Source organism: Chiloscyllium plagiosum, unplaced genomic scaffold, assembly GCF_037043375.1.
Source record: "Chiloscyllium plagiosum isolate Xiang-an unplaced genomic scaffold, Cpla_swu_hap1 HiC_scaffold_1, whole genome shotgun sequence".
Classification (NCBI taxonomy): Eukaryota; Metazoa; Chordata; class Chondrichthyes; order Orectolobiformes; family Hemiscylliidae; genus Chiloscyllium; species Chiloscyllium plagiosum.
Window position 1 is genome coordinate 139465769 of NW_028270139.1, and position 18076 is coordinate 139483844.

The 18076-nt window shown below is 42.3% G+C and overlaps 1 protein-coding gene across 7 annotated transcripts in view; it reads left to right on the top strand.

Moving 5' to 3' along the window:
* The window catches only part of ctbp1 (C-terminal binding protein 1), a 326682-nt gene that overhangs the window by 134657 nt on the left and 173949 nt on the right, over nucleotides 1-18076 (top strand). For 5 of the 7 annotated variants that reach the window (XM_087991156.1, XM_043707477.2, XM_043707537.2 and 2 more), the window contains one exon: nucleotides 16402-16460. The exons of the other annotated variants lie outside the window; for them this stretch is intronic. In XM_087991156.1, coding sequence (XP_087847282.1) covers nucleotides 16409-16460 — 52 coding nt within the window. In that variant the 5' untranslated portion in view covers nucleotides 16402-16408. Of the gene's footprint in view, nucleotides 1-16401; nucleotides 16461-18076 lie in introns of those variants that run through there. 7 annotated transcript variants of the gene reach the window in all.

An 18076-nucleotide genomic window follows, 5' to 3' on the forward strand; every position in this document is an offset into this window, starting at 1 on the left:
AAGTTATATCAGACTTGAAATGTTAACTCTTTCTCTCCGCAGATGCTGACAGACCTACTGAATTTCTCCAGCATTTTCTATGTTTGTTTCAGATTTCCAGTGCCCACTGGTATTTAAGTGTTTTGTTTTTAATTGCATCTTTCTACTTCTTTGTTATTGCACTGACTGTCATTCCTTCCCATCCAAGAGTAACAGGTTAGAACTGTTCGGGAATAATTAGTTTCCTATTCTTTGCCTATTTTAATCACCTGCAGCTATCGTTCTGACCTTATAGTGCTGTAAAGTGCAGAAGTATAGCCATATCTTGTTGCAGTTAATTTTCAAGTGTCTTACTTGTCCTTTTTCACTGGGGCATATGAATTGTGTGGTAGAATGATGGAAGTCATCTCCTGAGGTTTCTATTTTAATATGGTCAACTCAAATCAAATGTTTTTAAAAATTTATTCCTGGTATGTCGGCACCTTTGCTTAGGCCAGTATTTATGTACCCATCCCTAATTGCCCACAGAACATTTTAGAGCGTGTGTCTGGAGTCAAATGCAGACCAAACCAAACCAAATGAGGATGGCTGATTTCCTTCGCGAACAGATATAGTGACTCAACTGGGATTTTAGAACAAGTCACAATGATTACATAGTGAGCAGAGCACATTGAGGTCACGGTTTCATCACAGCATGCTTTAGATGCTCATCAGCATATTCATGAAGGCCAATCTCTGTACTTTCTGACTCTGGAAGACTCATCTTGAAACATTAAGGTGGTAAAAACAATGACTGCAGATGCTGGAAACCAGATTCTGGATCAGTGGTGCTGGCAGCATCCGAGGACAGGCAAAATCGACGTTTCGGGCAAAAGCCCTTCATCAGGAATAAAGGCAGAGAGCCTGAAGCGTGGAGAGATAAGCTAGAGGAGGGTGGGGGTGGGGAGAGAGTGGCATAGAGCACAATAGGTCAGTGGGGAAGGAGATGAAGGTGATAGGTCAGGGAGGAGAGGGTGGAGTGGATAGGTGGAAACGGAGCTGGGCAGGTCGGACAGGTCAGGGGATCGAATTGCTGGAGGTTAGAAGCTGGATGATGTGGGGGAAGGGGAAATGAGGAAACTGTTGAAATCCACATTGATGCCCTGGGGTTGAAGTGTTCCGAGGCGGAAGATGAGGCGTTCTTCCTCCAGGCGTCTGGTGGTGAGGGAGCGGCGGTGGAGGAGGCCCAGCACCTCCATATCCTCGGCAGAGTGGGAGGGGGAGTTGAAATGTTGAGCCACTGGGCGATTTGGTTGATTGGTGCGGGTGTCTCGGAGATGTTCCCTAAAGCGCTCTGCTAGGAGGCGCCCAGTCTCCCCAATGTAGAGGAGACCGCATCGGGAGCAACGGATACAATAGATGATATTAGTGGATGTGCAGGTAAAACTTTGATGGATGTGGAAAGCTCCTTTGGGGCCTTGGATAGAGGTGAGGGAGGAGGTGTGGGCGCAGGTTTTACAGTTCCTGTGGTGGCAGGGGAAAGTGCCAGGATGGGAGGGTGGGTCGTAGGGGGGGTGTGGACCTGACCAGGTAGTCACGGAGGGAACGGTCTTTGCGGAAGGCAGAGAGGGGTGGGGAGGGAAATATATCCCTGGTGGTGGGGTCTGTTTGGAGGTGGCGGAAATGTCGGCGGATGATTTGGTTTATGCGAAGGTTGGTAGGGTGGAAGGTGAGCACCAGGGGCGTTCTGTCCTTGTTGCGGTTGGAGGGGTTGGGTCTGAGGGCGGAGGTGCGGGATGTGGATGAGATGCGTTGGAGGGCATCTTTAACCACGTGGGAAGGGAAATTGCGGTCTCTAAAGAAGGAGGCCATCTGGCGTGTTCTATGGTGGAACCGCTCCTCCTGGGAGCAGATACGGCGGAGGTGGAGGAATTGGGAATACGGGATGGCATTTTTGCAAGAGGTAGGGTGGGAAGAGGTGTAATCCAGGTAGCTGTGGGAGTCGGTGGGTTTGTAGAAGATGTCAGTGTCAAGTCGGTCGTCACTGATGGAGATGGAGAGGTCCAGGAAGGGGAGGGAGGTGAGTCTAGCAATTGGGACTTTTAAAAATGGGTGCAAACAACCAGGTCCAATTGTGGGAGCAAAACTATCTGGAAAAAGAAATCTTACCCAAAATTGGATTGGGTGATTTTTTTTTCATTGGGTGTTTGCTTACTGTCATGTATGTACTAACAAATGAGGGTTCAGTTCCAGTTTTAGGAGCTACTCTGAGCTAAACAGCCATTGTGGCATCTGACGCTTAAAGTTGAAAACAAAAGGAGGAACTGCTGGAAAGACTCAGCAGGTCCAGCACGATCTGTGGAGAGAGAAACAGAATTCATGTTTCGAAACCAATATGACTTTTCTTCAGAATACTATTACAAGTGCTGGGTATCTCCAGCATTTCCTTCTTCTAAAATTGTGTTAATTCTACTTGGCTTTTCTGGACGTGACTTGCATTGGAGAATAAAACAAACATTTTTGAGAAATTCCTTTTCAACCTGGTATAAGAGAATTTCTCGAGTCTGCAGCATTTTTACTAGTCACACATCTTCTGCCTGAGGCTTTGTGTATAGTGTGTACTGAATTGTGTGTCTAAGTTTGGATGGGTTTGAATTTAGAGACCTATGATTCTAAATATTTGAAACTAACTCTGCAGCTCCTACAAGTAACACTGGGTGATCTAATAATTTTGTTTTGATTTTAATTATATTGCTTTCAGTCAAAAATTTGATGCAGGATTGCTGTTTCAAAAAGGTTAAAGCACACAAGAAGAGTTGTTATTTCACAATATTTTGGCCATAACAGAATCTTTCTTTCTTATTCTTGACTGTGAAAGACAATAGTTGAGAGTATTTGGGCGGTATAAGCATTCCTGTAACGTTCAGTGCTTTTGAGGAATCCTCTGAACTCATGGGAATTTTCTTTCTGGTGACGGAGTTGATCCATTTCAAAGATAAGTTTGACTTTGACTTTATTATAATTGTTTGTGGATTTTGTTTTCAAACTATTTGTAGGCTTTTCAGTTTTTTCAATGTTTATGTTTGGGGTATAAACTGACAAAACTGACTTGCTAAAATTAGTGACTCATTCCCATTGTGCACTAAAGGAAGATGAATGACTCAAGTTTATAGTTTGGGATGGAAACATTGAAACAAATTAGGAACTAGGGGCAGGAGTAGGCCATTTTGGCTCTTCAAGCTTGCTTCACCATTCATTATGATCATGGTGATCTCCAGCTCAGTACTGTTTCTGCATGTGCTTTGACCCCTTTCACCTCAGAACTATATCTGTCTATTCATGAAAATGTTTGATGTTTTGGCCTCAGCCCCTTTCTGTGGCAGATAATTCCACAAGCTCACGAGGCAAAGAAATTTCTCCTCTTCTCATTTCTAAATAACTGTATCTGACCCAGCATCCTAAAACTGTGACCTCTGGTTCTGGGCTCCCTTTGAATAGCTGCCTTTGCCTTTGTAAGGGCAGGGATTTTTTTCATTTGTTAATGTGGACGTGTGTGTCACTGTCTAGGCTGCATTTATTGTCCAACCCTCGTTGCCCTTGAGAACGTTGTGGTGAACTTCCTTCCATTGCTGCAGTCCATGTGGTGTAAATACATGTGCTGTGAGGGAACGAGATACAGAATCCATGGAGTTGTACAGTATACAAATGGATATTTTGGTCCAACTCGACCATGCTGACTAGATATTCTATATAAATCTAGTCCCATTTGCCAGTATTTGGTCCATATTCCTCTTAAACCCTTCGTTTTCATGTATCCATCTGGATGCTTTTTAAATGTTGTAATTGTACTAGCCTCTCTACTTCCTCTCGCAGCTCACTCCATACATGCACCACTCTCTGCGTGAAAATGTTGCCCCTTAAGTCCCTTTTATATCTTTTCCCTTCTCACCAGAAACCTTTGCCCTACCTTCATGATTTTATATAAAAAATCTATAAGGTAACCCTTCAGCCTTCAACGTTCCAGGGAAGACAGACCCAGCCTATTCAGTCTGTTCCGATTAGCTCAAACCATCCTACTTGGCAACATGCTTGTAAATCTTTTCTGTACCTTTTTCAAGTTCCACAACATCTTTCCGACACCAGGGAGACCCGAACGCAGTATGCCAAAAGCGGTTGAACCAATGTGCTGGTTAGAGACAAAAATCTGCAAATGCTAGAGTCCAAGGTAGATAAGCAGGAGTCTGGACGAACACAGCAAGCCAGGCAGCAGGAGGTGCAGAAATCAACATTTCTGGTGTAACCCTTTTAAAGGACGAGGGGTGGATGTAAAGCGGTGCAGATAAAGGAGGTGGGGTTGGGGTGGAAGAGTGGGGTGGTGAAGTAGAAATGTTGTAGAGGCCGAACACCAGCTCTCCAACGCCATGTCCTACCTCCCACTGTGGCCCATCAGGCCAAAATCAGTCACACTGTCCGTGACCTCATTGCCTCCAGTGATCTCCCCTCTACTGCCTCCAACCATCTAGTTCCCCAGCCTCTCACTACCTGGTTCTATCTGCTCCCTAAGATCCACAAGCCTAACTACCCCGGCCAAAACATCATCTCCACATGCTTCTGCCCCACCAAACTTATCTTGTCTTATCTCGACTCTATCCTCTTCCTCTTTGGTTCAGACACTTCCCACTTACACCCATGACGCTAGCCACATCCTCCATCTCTTTAGTAATTTTCAGTTCCCCCACTCCAGGCTTTATCTTCACTGTGCATGTGCAGTCTTTATATGCCTCTGTAACCCACCAGGATGACCTTCAGGCCCTCAGCTTCTTCCTCTACAACAGACCCACCAAGTCCCTTTCCATCAATACCCTCCTCCACCTCACCAAACTAGTCCTCACCCTTGATACCGTCCTTTAACTCTTCCCATTCCCTTCAAATCCAGGGAGTGGCCATGGACACTTGGATGGGTGTTAGCCATCAGAGGCAGGCGTAGCTAGTTTGAACAGTCTCTCATCAGTACCTACACAGGCACTGTGCCCCAACTCTTCCGCCATACATAGATGACTGCATAGGTGCAGCGTCCTGCTCCCAGGCTGAACTGGAGCAGTTCATTGACTTGGCCCACATCTTCCACCCCACCCTCAATTCACTTGGTCCATCTTGGACACCTCCCTCCCCTCTCCATTTCCATTTCTGGCGATATCTGGACTACATGTCGTCCCACCCGGTATCCTGCAAGAACACCATCCCATTCTCACAGTTTCTCCAGCACTGGTGCATCTGCTCAGATGAGAAGACATTCCATCCCAATTATCCCAGATGTCCACCTATTTTGAACAACGTGTTTTTTCCCCCTCGGTCATCCAGACAGCCCTCCAGCACACCACCTCCATTCCCCGTTCCACTACTCTCAAACCGTTTCCCCACTCCCACCACACTAAGTGCAATGAAGACAGGGTTCCCCCTTAGCCCTCACCTGCCACCCCATTAGTGTCCGCATCCAGTGTATCATCCTTGAACATTACTGCCAACTCCAACTCGAACCCTTCACCAAAAACATCTCACCCTGCCACTCCCCTGCCTTCTGCAAGGACCATTCTCTTCACCAACCTTTGGTTCACGCCACTCTGCCCACCAACCTCTCCTCCCCCCCCCCCCCCCCCTCGAACTCCCATGTAAAAGATGCAAAATCTGCCAGCACACCACCCCCCCTCACCTCCACCCAGGGCCCCAACAATCCTTCCAGGTGAGACAAGGTTCACCTGCCTTTCCAACCAAGTTTACCGAATCCGGTGCTCCCGATGTGGCCTTTTCTACATTGGAGAGACCAAACATAAATTCAGGGCATGTTTTGTCGAGCATCTCAGCCGGCCCCCTAGGGCTGACCAGACTACCAGTCACCGTCCATTTTAATTCCCCTTCCCACTCCCTTTCTGACATGACTAGTCTTGGTCTCCTCCATTGTCACAGCGAATCAGACTGCAAATTGAAGGCCTATAGCCCAGAGGAGTTCTCCAATTTCAAATAACCTCCCTTCCCAGCCCATCCCTCCCTTCTATTCCTCTAATCAACCCTTCCGTCCAGCTACCAACCAGATTCATTCCTCCCATCGACCAACCAGGTCAGACCCTCTACCTATGTTCACCTGTCCCTACCTCACCGCCCCACTTCCCGCCCACCTCCTTTATCTGCAGCTCCCTTTACACCCAGCCCCAGTTCTGAAGAAGACTTAAGTTTGGTCTTATTTGGAAGTTGTGGGCCAAGTCAATGAATGCTCCAGTTCAGCCTGGGTCATCTATGTATGGCGGAAGACGTATGTTTATGTTTGGTCTCCCCGAAACGTTGACTTCTCCACCTCCCCTGATGCTGCCTGGCTTCCAGCCTCCTTGTCAACGAATGTCCTATATAGCCACAACATGCCATTCCAATTCCTGTACTCAATGCATTCACCAAGAAAGGCCAGCATACCAAACACCACCTTCGCTCACCTGTCTAACTGTGACTCCATCTTCAAGAAAGTTCTAGAACCTTGGTGACGAAACAGTATTTCTGCTGATACATTGCACTTTTTTATGTCAGCATTGGTCACTTAGAAATCAAATACATCCAGATATCCACTGAATAAAGTTTCCTTCAACTTGACCCCTGTCTCTGAAGAGTATCCTCGTGGTTACAGTTTGATATTTGTGTTTCCTGCTTCCAGCTTGTCTGTGCAAGTAAGAAGCAATCTTCTCTTAGTGTTTATCTGTGACCAATATCAAGTAGGTTAAAACTACCCATATAATCAGGGAAGACCTTTTGCTGGATTAGCTGTTTTCTGTTGGGACATGCTTGGCAGGTATATACCCCTATTTTGAGTTTCCAAAGTTGATCTTAAGTCCCAAGTATACAAGAGTTGTGTTAACACCAGATGAGTACTACATATCATTATGTTCATCACTGTTCTAGGATTTGATGAGAAAATAAATGGAAAGGAAAGGAGGCATATAGAATCATAGAGGTGTACAGCATGGAAGCAGACCCTTCAGTCCAATGCGTCCATGCTGACCAGATATCCTAACCTAATCTAGCCCCATTTGCCAGTACTTGGCCCATATCCTTCCTATTCGTATACCCAGCCAGATGCCTTTTTAAATTTGTAATTGTACTAGCCTGCACCACTTCCTCTGGTCGCTCATTCCATTCAAGCACCTCACTCTTTGTGAAAAAGTTGCCCTTTTGGTCCCTTTTATACCTTTCCCCTCGCACCCTAAACCTATACCCTCTAGTTCTGGACTCCCCCACCCCAGAGAAAACACCTTGTCTATTTATCGTATCCATGTCCTTCATGATTTTATAAACCTCTACAAGGTCACCCCTCAGCCTCCAACACTCCAGGGTAAATAGCATATTCAACCTCTCCTTATCGCTATAATCTTCCAACCCAGGCAACATCCTTGTAAATCTTCTCTGAACAAGTTTCACAACATCCTTCCGATAATAGCAATAGAAATCAGAAAGGCGAAGGCTAAGAAGAAGCATGAAGAAAGGATGACCAACTGCGCTAAAAGAAATAGTAAAATGTTCTTCGAACATACTAATAATAAAACATTGGTGAAGGATTCAGGTGGGGCTCAGAACAAAATAGTAGGGTAACTACTCACTGAGGCAAAGGGTGTGGCAGGAGTATGAAAGGAGTACTTTGTTTCCACTTTTGAATTTGGTAAAAGCAGAAGCAATGTCACAATTTGAAATGTGGGTGTTGAACAACTGAGCAATACAGTGAAAGGTGAAGAAGAGGTGCTAAGAAGACTGGCAGCACTCCAGGTAGGTAAATCCCCAGACCCGGATGGGGTGCATCCTAGATTGCTGAGGGAGGTAAAGCAGCAAATCTCAGAACCTTTGACAGAAATTTTCCAGGCCTCTGTGAAAACAGGGTTAATTTCATGAGATGGAGGTATTATAATTGTGTGACAATACTGTGGCTTTAAGAGATGTATTTTGTCTTGTTTTATTTATGAAGAGAGGTTGAGACAAAGGTATTGAGCAGTCTGTCCAAAGCCAGTGAAGTAAACAGCTTGGGACCATGGGGTTATCTTTTTGAAGTCTGAACAATAGAAGCAGCATGGACAGGTGAAGTCAGGCTCCCACAGAATCCCAGTTATAATTTAACTTGCAGTAGTTGTTGGGAGTCTTGAAATTGCGATTATATCTGTCCCTGCTACAGCAAATTGTTCAAGTTACTCTCACTCCTCTCACTCCTCTCACTCCTCTCACTCCTCTCACTCCTCTCACTCCTCTCACTCCTCTCACTCCTCTCACTCCTCTCACTCCTCTCACTCCTCTCACTCCTCTCACTCCTCTCACTCCTCTCACTCCTCTCACTCCTCTCACTCCTCTCACTCCTCTCACTCCTCTCACTCCTCTCACTGATTTTTCTTTGGATATTCTTTCCTCCTGGACTGGGAAAATATTGCATGTGAGACTATCCTTTGTCAGGGCTGTGTTTGTAGGATGTTACTGTAATGGAAGGGCTGATAATTAGTAGTTATGTTCAGTTTTCCAATGGAGTTCAAGTTATACAAATTTGTGTTTTTGATGGTATTTTAACTGTAGTATAAGAAACAAGTGTATTTTGCATCAAGTGTTAAGTTCTTTTTCTGAGATTTTTCTTGCACACTTGATGCAACTGCAACATACCAACTTCTGTGAACAAGCAAACTTTTGTTAAGCACAGTTCAGTACAAACTTTCTGGAGGAACTTTTAACACACACACCTTGCAGGCTTGTGGAATCATGTTAACAGCTCTCCCCGAACAAAGGAAACAGTCCGCCCTTGATACAAAATCTTTACATCACAGTCAGTAATGCCCACTTTACATCACAGTCAGTAATGCCCACAAGACAACCCCCAGCCATCCCCCTCACAGTCACATGCCACTCAAGATGCATTGTAGTGACCACATCATCCCCAGAAACAATGTAATGCAAAGCATGCCTTAATAGCTAGAGCTGGTATGAATTGTATTTTTTGTAACTCGAGGGGAGTTGTGAAATTCCAACTGCGATGCTCCTATTGATTTCTGAATAGGTGATGAAAATGTAAATAATAGGAGATGACAATGTAAATTGCTCTAAATGGCGAGGAAATGCCTATGTAAATAGCTCTGAATAATAGGAGATAATGCAATTTCTTACAATCTATCTGTAAGTCAGAGACATCCCACCCTTCCCTCAGGACATCCAATCTCCAGGTCAGCAGAGCAAGTTAACTCTTTAATACCACAAAAGCTGAGTAGTGTAACCACTTGAATTACATCTGGAACACAGCATCTTACAGTTGTCTTTAAATAAGAAAATATTGGTATCTCGGCTACATCCTTGATATATTTTGAAGGGGCTTTGGCCTGGTCCATAATAATTGTACTATCTTTGTTTAAGAAAGGGGTAAAGGATAACTCAGGAAACTGAGACCATTCAGCTTGCTGTCCATAGTGGGGAAAAATGATGAAGGCCATCATTCAGGACAATGTAAATGTATACTTACAGAAAAATAAGTTTATCCAAGATGGTCAATGTGGATTTGTCAAGGGCAGGTCATGTCTGATACATTTGATTCTGTTCTTTGACAAGATGATTGGGAGTGCTGTGGATGTTGTACATTTGGATTTTGAGAAAGCATTTGATACAGTGCAACATGGCAGATCGGTTTGCAAATTAGAGCTGTTTGAGATTGATGGGTCCATTTCAGCATGGATTAGAATTTGGGTGAAAGCAGGAAACAGATATGGGTGGGTGTTTCTCAGATTATAGACTTGTTGAAAGTGGTGTTCCCCAGGGATCAGTGTTGGGACCCTTGTTTTTACTGATTTATATAAACAACTTGAAGAGGGATGTTGAAAGCAAAACCTCTAAATTTGCCGATGATGCCAAGCTAGGGAGAATAATGAATTGGGAGGCTGACATTGAATGAACTCAGAGTGACATTAGCAAGTTAGCCAACTTGTCAGACACCTGGCAGATGAATTTCAATGCAGAGAAAAGTGAGATAATGCATTTTGGAAGAAGAAACCTGCATGAACAATATAGGCTCAATGGTACAACTTTGAGGGGAGTACAGAAGCCGATGGCCTTAGAGTTCATGTACATGATTCTCTACAGTTGGCTAGGCAAGCTAAAAAAGTTAATATGAAGGTTTACATGATCCTTGGGGTTTGTAGATAGAGGCATAGAGTATAAAAGCAAGAAATTGATGCCACACCATAAATCATTGGTCAAATGATATTTGGAGTGTTGTGTTCAGCTCTGGGCACCTTTTTTGTTGAAGGAAAACTGGTAAAGCCCTGGAAAGAGTCCAAGGGCAGTTAACGGGAATGATATCATGAATGAGAGATTTTAGATACAAGGAAAGATTGGAGAAATTGGGTTTAATTCTCGTTTAGAGCAGCGAATGATGAGGAGATGCTGGTGTTGGACCAGGTTGAACAAAGTCAGGAGTCTTTGACCAACAGGTCTGTTTAAAATCGCAAGGTTTCAAAGTACTGCACCTTCATCAGGTAAAATGGAGAGCAGTGCACATGCACAGAATTAAAAAGGTGGAGAAGTAATGGCAAGGCACTTCTGACATTGGAGCAGAGAAGATTTAAGAAATGTCCTTCCTACAGGGAGGATGTTGTGAAACTTGGAAAGGTTCAGAAAAGTTTTGCAAGAATGTTGCCAGGTTTGGAAGATTTGAGCTATCGGGAGAGGCTGAATAGGTTGGGGCTGTTTTCCGTGGAGCATCGGAGGCTGAGGGATGAACTTTATAGAGGTTTATAAAATCATGAGAGGCACGGATAGAATAAAGAGACAAGGTATTTTCCCTGGAGTGGGGAATCCAGAACTAGAGCATAGGTTTAGGGTGAGAGGGGAATAATTTAAATGGGAACTAAGGGGCAACTTTTTCACGCAGAGGGTGACCTATGTGGAATGAGCTGCAAGAGAAAATGGTGGAGGCTGGTATAATTGCAACACTTAAAATGCATCTGGATGGGTATATGAACAGAAATGTTTCGAGGGATATGGGCCAAATGCTGGCAAATGCGACTAGATTAGTGTTGGATATCTGATCGTCATGGACGAGTTGGACTTGAACGGTCTGTTTCCGTACTGTACATCTCTGCGACTCTGACTAAGTGACCATGTTGAGGTATTCAAAATTATGAACAATTTTGACAGGATCAAGAAGGATATTCTACTTCCACTATGCTATGTCAATTACTATTAGTTACCTGGGGTCACAAGTTCAAGGTTGTCGACCAGAGAGCTAGGAGTGCAAACAGGAGAAATGTCTTTACTCAGAGAATTGTTAGGATTTAGAATGCACTGCCTGTGAGTGGTGAAAGTGGATGACATTGGGAGCTGGATACATATTTGAAAGTGATGAATTTAGAGGGCTACATAGTTAGGGTTAGAGAATGGGACAAGCTGCGTACAAGCTGGAGACAGGATGAGTCAAATTGCCTTTTTCTGAACAATAAAATTCTATGATTGTAAAATGAAAAAATGCAACTCTTGAAGTGTAAAACAGCATCGCTGTTCTAAAATGATGCAGTGAGAGCAAATCAGTGATCCAGCTCTCCGAAAGGCTTACGATGTGTAAGGAACCTATGCTCTGTGACCAAGCTGCCTGCTAACAATGTCGGAATTGTTCTTTTTCAATTGCTGCTAAAATGAATTGGATTTCTGATTTTTGTGTAATAAGACCTCATTCCATCTGCAATTTTCCTAAAATTGTTAATACTGGATTTCTACATGAATTGGAGGGCAAACGTTTTTGACAGTTCTTCTTGACATTTTCATGGAGGTACCTGGAAGTTTTAGGGATTCTTTTTGACTTTCATGTGATCAGAATACTATTCATACTTTGTTCCTGAGTATTTTCTTTTAAATTTAGAGTTTAGCATCAGAATTCCTAATGGCTTAAAATCAGATTCGTGTGAAATTTCATCTATTTGATGCAGTGAACCAGAAATCACAAGGCTATAGAGAAAGATATTGTTGATATTTATGAAGTTTAGTAGAAGAAAGGAGATTCAATGTTGTAGTCTAATTTTTAGAATTTCAATTGTTAGCCGATTGAACATCACTGACAAATTTAGATATGTTTTCTTGTGCACAGGATAATAAACATCTTTCTGCTCAAGATCAGTTCATGGCTCTTTTTGTTTGAAATATCAGTTCCAAGAACTGAGCTAAACAGAATTTAAAATGGAATCATCTTGGTGCACCTCCACTGGGATGGGTGTACAACTCCCAGTCTGGGCTGCCGACCTCTCCCACAGTGTGCATATGCTCCAATTGAAGCCAGGCTTAGATGCAACTTTAAGCAGAATCTCCAGGGCACAGATTCCATAGCAGTGGAACAAATGTGTAAAGCAGTGGCATGGGTCCAACCTGATAGCAGTGGTCTCTGGTGATATCTGCCAAAGCCAAAACTAAGACCTGCTCTTCCAGAGCTGGTCTCAAGTTAGACTTGCGCTCTGTCCACTGGCTACTCCAAAGTGTAGGGTGGGTGCTCTGGTTTTAACCTGACACCATTCATATCCAGTAGTTGGTCAGAAACTACTTCAAGAGGAAGACTGATTTAACTCCCCACCACCTCTAGTTTCCATACATTTAGATTTAGATTAGGTTAGATTACAGTGTGGAAACAGGCCCTTCGCCCCAACAAGTCCATACCGACCCGCCGAAGCGCAACCCACCCAGACCCATTCCCCCAAATTTACCCCTTCACCTAACACTACGGGCAATTTACCATGGCCAATTCACTAACCTGCACATTTTTGGATTGTGGGAGGAAACCGGAGCACCCGGAGGAAACCCACTCAAACACTGGGAGAATGTGCAAACTCCACACAGAGAATCGCCTGAGGCGGAAATTGAACCCAGGTCTCTAGCGCTGTGAGGCTCCAGTGCTAACCACTGTACCACCCACATAATGGTGAGGAGCTCAAGAAGCTCTTGGAATTATTCGCTGCCACCTGTGGTGGGGTCCTTCTCAACATTTCAGATTGTTGTGCAAGCCTAGAAACCAGGACATTCCTGGCAAGTAAAATGACACGATCAGAAAAATAAGTTTGAGGGAGTGGGACAGGTTATGGGAGGAACTTGAACAGCAACATGGGTGTGTCATATCTGTTGTAGGAGCAACAACTGCTCACTGTTTCTTCTTCTGCCACTCACTGTTCCGCCAACCAAAGTATAAAGGTGAATTTGCCACCACAATCATTGCATTTTCTAGGACTGACTGAGAATTTTCCAGGTTGAATTTTCACATGGTTCCATGTGCTTTAAACCCTGTTGTTAATCATGAAAATATTAGGAGTATGTGGCAGAAAATCCCTTGCAAAGATAATTGTAGCTTTGAAACTCAGTCAAGCATTCAAAATAATTTCTCAATTTCATTGTCACCGAAAGGATTGACTTAAGCTACATGTCATGATGCTAATCTTTTTTTCTCTCTGTCCCATATCCCAGACAACTGAAGCATTCTGATGGAAATTTTTCTTTTGAACCCTCACTGAAAACTTCAGCCAGTTTGTCATTAATGTTGGAATGTTTTGAAAATGTGAGCCATTTGAAAATGTCCAATCATGATTGTTATCTGCACTTCACTTCACTTCTATTTCTAAACATCAGCAAAACCCTACCCTTATGTCTTTCAACTGTGCAAGGCAACCTGGAAAGAAGGGGTTTTTTTTGTTGCTTTGGATAGAATACAGAAAACCTTTGCACTTTTTTGTCAACACATTTTCGACTTTCCAGTAGACTCTGAGACTGCGAGCTAGTCATATGACAGATGCTTGTAACCTATCAGTGCAAAACAGCATTCACTATCTCTTAAAGGTACAGTACACACCTTCAACTTCATAACAGTACAAATAATCACGAAAATTGTTCCTTATGTCTGTGGAACTACACAAAAAGAGCATATTAAGGCCTTATTCCTAGAGGGAGAGAAATGAAAAGGAGGGATATTGTGTTAACCTTGTGCTGTACATTATATAGACTACATTTAGAAGTCTGAGTGCAGTTTTACAAGAATGATAGCTACGACAAAGAAGGGTAAACCTATCAAGAAAAGTCCAAGCTGATGAGTGAATTAATTGAGTTTGTTAAAGTTATGAAGCGTTTTGATAGTGTAGATACAGAGAAATTGTTTTTTGAGGAAAGGAGCACAATGGAGGCCCCTGATAAGATTGTCACAAATACTTGACAGGGAAAGTAGAAGAAAATGATGAGAAAATGGCTCTTGCTATCTAGCAATATTAATTTAAGAAGAAACTAGATACACCATAAGAAGAAGAAGGGAAAGATTATAATTTAAAAATATGTACTTAGGAACAGGAGTAAGCAATTTGGCAACTTGAGCGTGTTTGGCGATTTGAGTGAGATCATAGCTGACCTGTGGCCAAATTTCACATTCCTGCCTTTGGTTAATGTCCCTTGCTTAACAAAAAATTATGTATGTCAGATCCAACTTGGAGCTCATGAAGAAGATTTGTGTTTAACATGCCTCTTGAATCCAAATATTAAGCAAGCACAATCTCATTCTATTAGTAAAAGTTTTGTGCATCTCATATTTTAGACTTAAGTGGATGAAACCACCGTGTATTTGTGTACAGATATTTTGCTGTTACAGTAATGTATAGAGAGAGATTGAGTGTCACAAAATTGCTGAATTTTAGCAAGGCGTAAGTGTGTGAATTAATCGGGCTGGAGATATTGAGGCTGGTGTTCCCTATCATTTGGTCCCTGTGTATGAAATGATTTATGATCCCAACATGAAACACAACCTTGAACAGAGGGAACAATGGAAACCATGGAGACTCGTCACAGCTTTGTAAACGTAACAAGGGGTTTTTAAAAAAGCAAAACAAGTTGCTTTCATTCAAATGATGCTTTTCTTCACGGAAGGATTTTGTAATTTGACTGAAGCATGACCACTTTTTACATTGAAGTGAAATGGCACAATTTGCACTATTAATCAAATTAAAATTTGTGAACATCTGTAGTTTGGTAATCTAACAGGAATAATTGATGTTAGTTCTGGCATGTATTGAAGCATTGAGTAACAACTGAGAATCCACTTTAGTTTTCGGCATGAATAAGAAATTCTTCTTCCTACGGACCAAGGAAATTAGAGGGGTGATCTCAGAGATATAGAGATGTACAGCACGGAAACAATCCCTTCAGTCCAACTCATCCATGCTGACCAGTTATTGTATATAAATCTAGTTTCATTTGCCAGCATTCGATCCATATCCCTCGAAATCCTTCCAACTTTAAGTACATTTAAGTCGTCATTGGACAAGCATATGGATGTACATGGAATGGCGTAGGTTAGATGGGCTTCAGATTGGTATGACAGATGGGCACAGCATTGAGGGCCAAAGGGACTGTACTGCGCTGTTATGTTCTATGTACTCATATACCCACCCAGATGCCTTTTTAAAGTTGTAATCGTACCAGCTTCTATCACTTCCTCTAGCAGCTCATTTCCATACCTCCACCACCCTCTGCGTGAACAGTTGCTCCTTAGGTCCCTTTTAAATCTTTCCCCTCTCCCCCTGAACCTGTGCCTCTAGTCTTGGACTGTGGTTTGTATGTGGAATGAACTGCCAGAGTAAATGGTAGGTGTGGGTACAGTTGCAAGATTTAAAAGGCATTTGGATGGGTATAAAAATAGGAAAAGTTTAGTCCGATATGGGCCAAAAAATAGCTCCGTTTGGGAAACTTGTTTGGCGTGAATGAGTTGGGCCAAAGGCTCTGCTTCTGTGCTGTATTACTCCATGACTTGATCAGCTGTATTCAATATTGCATCTAGAATGAGGTCAAACTCTTGTAATAACTTTTCTGTCCAAGCATGTGATCATTAACTTGTGATCTGCCCAAAGTAAAAGTACCTTTTCCAAAAGGTAGGCCAAGGTCCTTTGTATTACTTTATTTGCATTTTTATATTGAATGTTAAAATTAATTGGGGAGATTTAGCCTATTGAATTTCTTGTTGGGTGTGATTGTTCATCCCTGAGCTTTTGAAACAAGGCTAGCAAAGCTCAGGGGAAAAAAAAAATGAAGGGTATGGTAAAATATTCATCTGATACTTCCTAATTGTGCCTCCAGAAATAATGTGTAACAGCAGTGTGCATTGGATCATTTAGATCCCTATTAACAGCAATGGTAGTGCTACAGCAAATACAAACATGAGAATTTTTATATTCATTTCTCTATTCCACTCTCGTCTCGCAAGGCTGTTATTCTCCAGTTTAGTATTAATTCGCTGTGCTGAGAGATTAGTTTAATCATGCACAAACTCGCTCTATTCTCAAGCTGATTTAAATGCACAGTATAGGTTTGGTATATTTTGTTTTGCAAACTGTTGAACATAGCTGTTGTTAGCAATTGTTTTTATTCTTACTTTGAAATTAGAGTGAAGATGATGGATATGCATCGAGAAACAAAGTGGAGCAGCGGCCTGGAGAGTTTAAGTATGTCATATGAACTAACTGCTCGCTGTCTTTCTGCCTGTGAAAGCTACTATGTGTGTGTGTGTGTGTGTGTGTATATATATATATATTAATTTCTTGGTTTGTGTATAAGTAAAATTCAATGTTGGATGATTTTATTTTTAAGGAGATTTTTCTAGTGCTATCTTGAGTGCAGCAAAATCTGGAAAATGTACATTCACATTATATTTGTATTTGATTTTGTTATTTATTGTTGCACCAAATGGTTAAAATTCAAAACTCAAGATTAACGAATAACGGAACACAATTCTGAGAAAGTTAAAATGTATTGTCGTCCCATTTTCCCCCACTTAGTTGAAACAAAATGCTCAGAGACACAGTGTAGTTTTACCTACTTCATCTTTATTCCGGGCCCTGGAGAGAGAGAGAGAAAGATTACCCATGTGCAGAGGTACATGGGTTCCCGGTCTTCTCTGGAACAGCAGTTTCTCAATGAACTATGTAATCATTTTACAGGGAGGAGCATCCAGATAAGGCAACATACATATTGATTGGGTGACAGTTCGAATCGGCGAGTGTCAGTAGTAAACACTAAGCCATCTGCTGTTACACAGTGAATAACTGGCTTCATATAATGCTTTTCACTTTGTTAAACTGACCTCACATACTGAATGCTACCTCATATTGTTAAATGCCTTTCCATAATGACTGCTTTTCCACTTTGTTAACCCATTACCCTTGCCTCTAGCACCCCATTGTTAACTGCAAGTTCTTATCTGATCTGAGTCATGCTCGGCCGAACCTCTTACTTAACAAAACTCAGAACTTAACTCCTTCCCTGCCTGTTTATACCCGATACACATTCTTAGTATGGCAGATTAAACCTTCAAATCCAGATCCTTCATTCGCTATTTATACCTACCAAATTCAAAGATTATTAAGATGGAATTCCTACATGATGATTTGGTAGTTTTGGTAAATTTTAGAACCGTTCTAATGAGTTAACTTTTTAAGCTCATCCTTTTTTTAAATTGCATGTTATTTTGGGTTTGATTGTGCAAATGTCATAATAAGGCAAACTATTCCAGTGTGTGGTGTTACAGTGTGTGGAGGGGTGAATTGGCATACCTCTCTTCAACTTTCTCAGTTGGCCACAATAAGCGGTTAAAATTCTTATCTAGTTAGATCTTTCGCCAACAAAAATGTTTAGTAATTAGGTCTTGAGGAAAATGAGCCAATTCAAATAATTTCTTGAATAAAAATCATGTGTGACAAATCTGTTAAAATTCTTTTAGGAGGTCATGAGCCATTTCAATAAAGGAGAGTCAGTCAATATGATCTATTTAGATTTCTAGAAGGCCTTTGACAAGTTTCTGCACAAGAGGCTGCTAAATAAGATGAGAGCCCTTGGTGTTGGGGCAGGGTTATGGCATGGGCAGAAGATTGGCTGACTGGCAGAAGGCAGATAATGGGGATAATGAGATCTTTTTCAGGATGGCAGCCAGTGACGAGTGGAGTTTCACAGGGTCAGTGTTGGGACTGCAGCTATTCATGTTATACATTTAACGATCTAGAAGAATGAACTGAGGATATTGTTGCTAAGTTTTTAGATAACACAAAGATAGGTGGAGGGACAG